The sequence below is a fragment of the Myotis davidii genome, unplaced genomic scaffold, assembly GCF_000327345.1.
Source record: "Myotis davidii unplaced genomic scaffold, ASM32734v1 scaffold1185, whole genome shotgun sequence".
In the NCBI taxonomy this organism is placed as follows: domain Eukaryota; kingdom Metazoa; phylum Chordata; class Mammalia; order Chiroptera; family Vespertilionidae; genus Myotis; species Myotis davidii.
In genome coordinates this window covers 27,143-28,693 of record NW_006296007.1, presented here as the reverse complement: position 1 = coordinate 28,693, position 1,551 = coordinate 27,143, and the positions used below count along the sequence as shown (strand labels likewise).

The following is a 1,551-nucleotide window of genomic DNA, read 5'->3' as shown; positions in this document are numbered from 1 at the left end:
TTAAGAAGTGTTCAGCATTCTTTTACTTACCATCTGTGAGAAAAACCTGCAGAAATTGTCTAGTACTTTCCTTAGAGCTATCTGCATTTCTTTATTTCTTAGACTGTAAACTATGGGATTAAGCAGAGGAGTCAGCACTGTATATGTCACTGCCATTAGCATATCTTCACGAAATGAATCACTGTCCTTGGGTCTCAAATAGACAAAGCCAGCAAATCCATAGTGTATGCACACTACGGTGAGGTGAGAGGAGCAAGTATAAAAGGCCTTATACCTCCCCTTTGCAGAGGGCATCTTCACAACGGTGGACACAATGAAGACATAGGAAATCATAATTAAAATGAAGCTGCCCACCAACACAGAGGCAGTGAATGCAAGAAGGATCGTTTTCTGAAAAAACGTGTAATCACAGGCAAGGGAGACGACAGGTGCGATGTCACAAAAAAAGTGCTCGATGGTGCTGGCGTCACAAAAAGACAAGTTGAATACTATGAGGACAATGCACAACGACACCACAATCCCAGTGACAGAAGAGGCCATCATGAGCTGTAAGCAGATCCTGTGGGTCATGAGGATGGGGTAGTGCAGTGGGCTGTGAATGGCAGTGTAACGGTCATAGGACATAGCGGCCATGATGAAGCAGTTATTGCCCGCTAAGCCAAAGAAGAAGAACATCTGTGTGGCGCACTCAGGAAGAGAGATGGTCTTGCTGTCTGAGAGCAGGTCCACCAGCATTCGGGGGATGGTGACCATGGTGGTACAGGTCTCTGAGAAGGACAGGCCAGAGAGGAAAAAGTACATGGGGGTGTGAAGGTTGTGACTGAGCTTGATGGCCACCATTACGGACACGTTTGCAGCGAGGATAGTCACATGGGAGAAGAAGATCAGCACAAAGAGGAGATCCTGCAGGTCTGGGAGACTGGAAAAACCCCGCAGGACAAATGTGCTCACTGTGGTTCGATTGCCCATCATCTAGGAGGCTCAGTAACTTTCTCCCACAGAGGCAGATATTCTTGAGTCAAGACTCTGATGAGATTATAAAGAGCACTGATATCATCTGGACTTTAATCAAGGATCCCTGGGCAAAGGCAAGACATCTCTCAATGAGAGGTCCTGAGAAATGGGAATTAAATACTCCTTGCTGAATTCAAGGTCAGGACTCAGACTGATGAGAAAGATTCTCGTAGGAGATTCTGTATAAATGTCATAAAGTATGCCTGAATTTTTCCTGGGAATCCCCTCATTTATCTCTCCTTTATCTCCTCTGCAGTCAAAATCTGCACAAAAGGGGGGAAAGATGAAAAATACTTATTTTTCTACCTACAAGAGGGGTAGCAGGTGTAAAATGTTTCCATGTGATATTATAGTCTGGCACACAGAAGTGCCTGACAATGTTGACTCAATGCAAGTTTAAGAAGTAAGGAAATATTTTTGAATGGCTTCCAAATGTTCTTGGAAAGTAATGCTACCCTCAGAGGTGCTCCCCGGGAGGCAGTGGCAGCTTGGCTACCGAGTAGGCCATCATGAACAGACCTAATACATGAATTTACT

The 1,551-nt window shown here is 44.9% G+C and overlaps 1 protein-coding gene across 1 annotated transcript; it reads right to left on the bottom strand.

Moving 5' to 3' along the window:
- LOC102755771 (olfactory receptor 10T2) lies at positions 1-969 on the bottom strand. The gene has a single exon (XM_006770933.1). The coding sequence runs from the start codon at positions 967-969 to the stop codon at positions 1-3; it is 969 nt and encodes a 322-aa protein (XP_006770996.1).
- Between the last annotated feature and the right edge of the window lie 582 nt (positions 970-1,551).

Excerpts from the sequence above, each read along its gene's own strand:
- LOC102755771 (XM_006770933.1), bottom strand. The coding sequence starts at position 969 with ATGGGCAATCGAACCACAGTGAGCACATTTGTCCTGCGGGGTTTTTCC.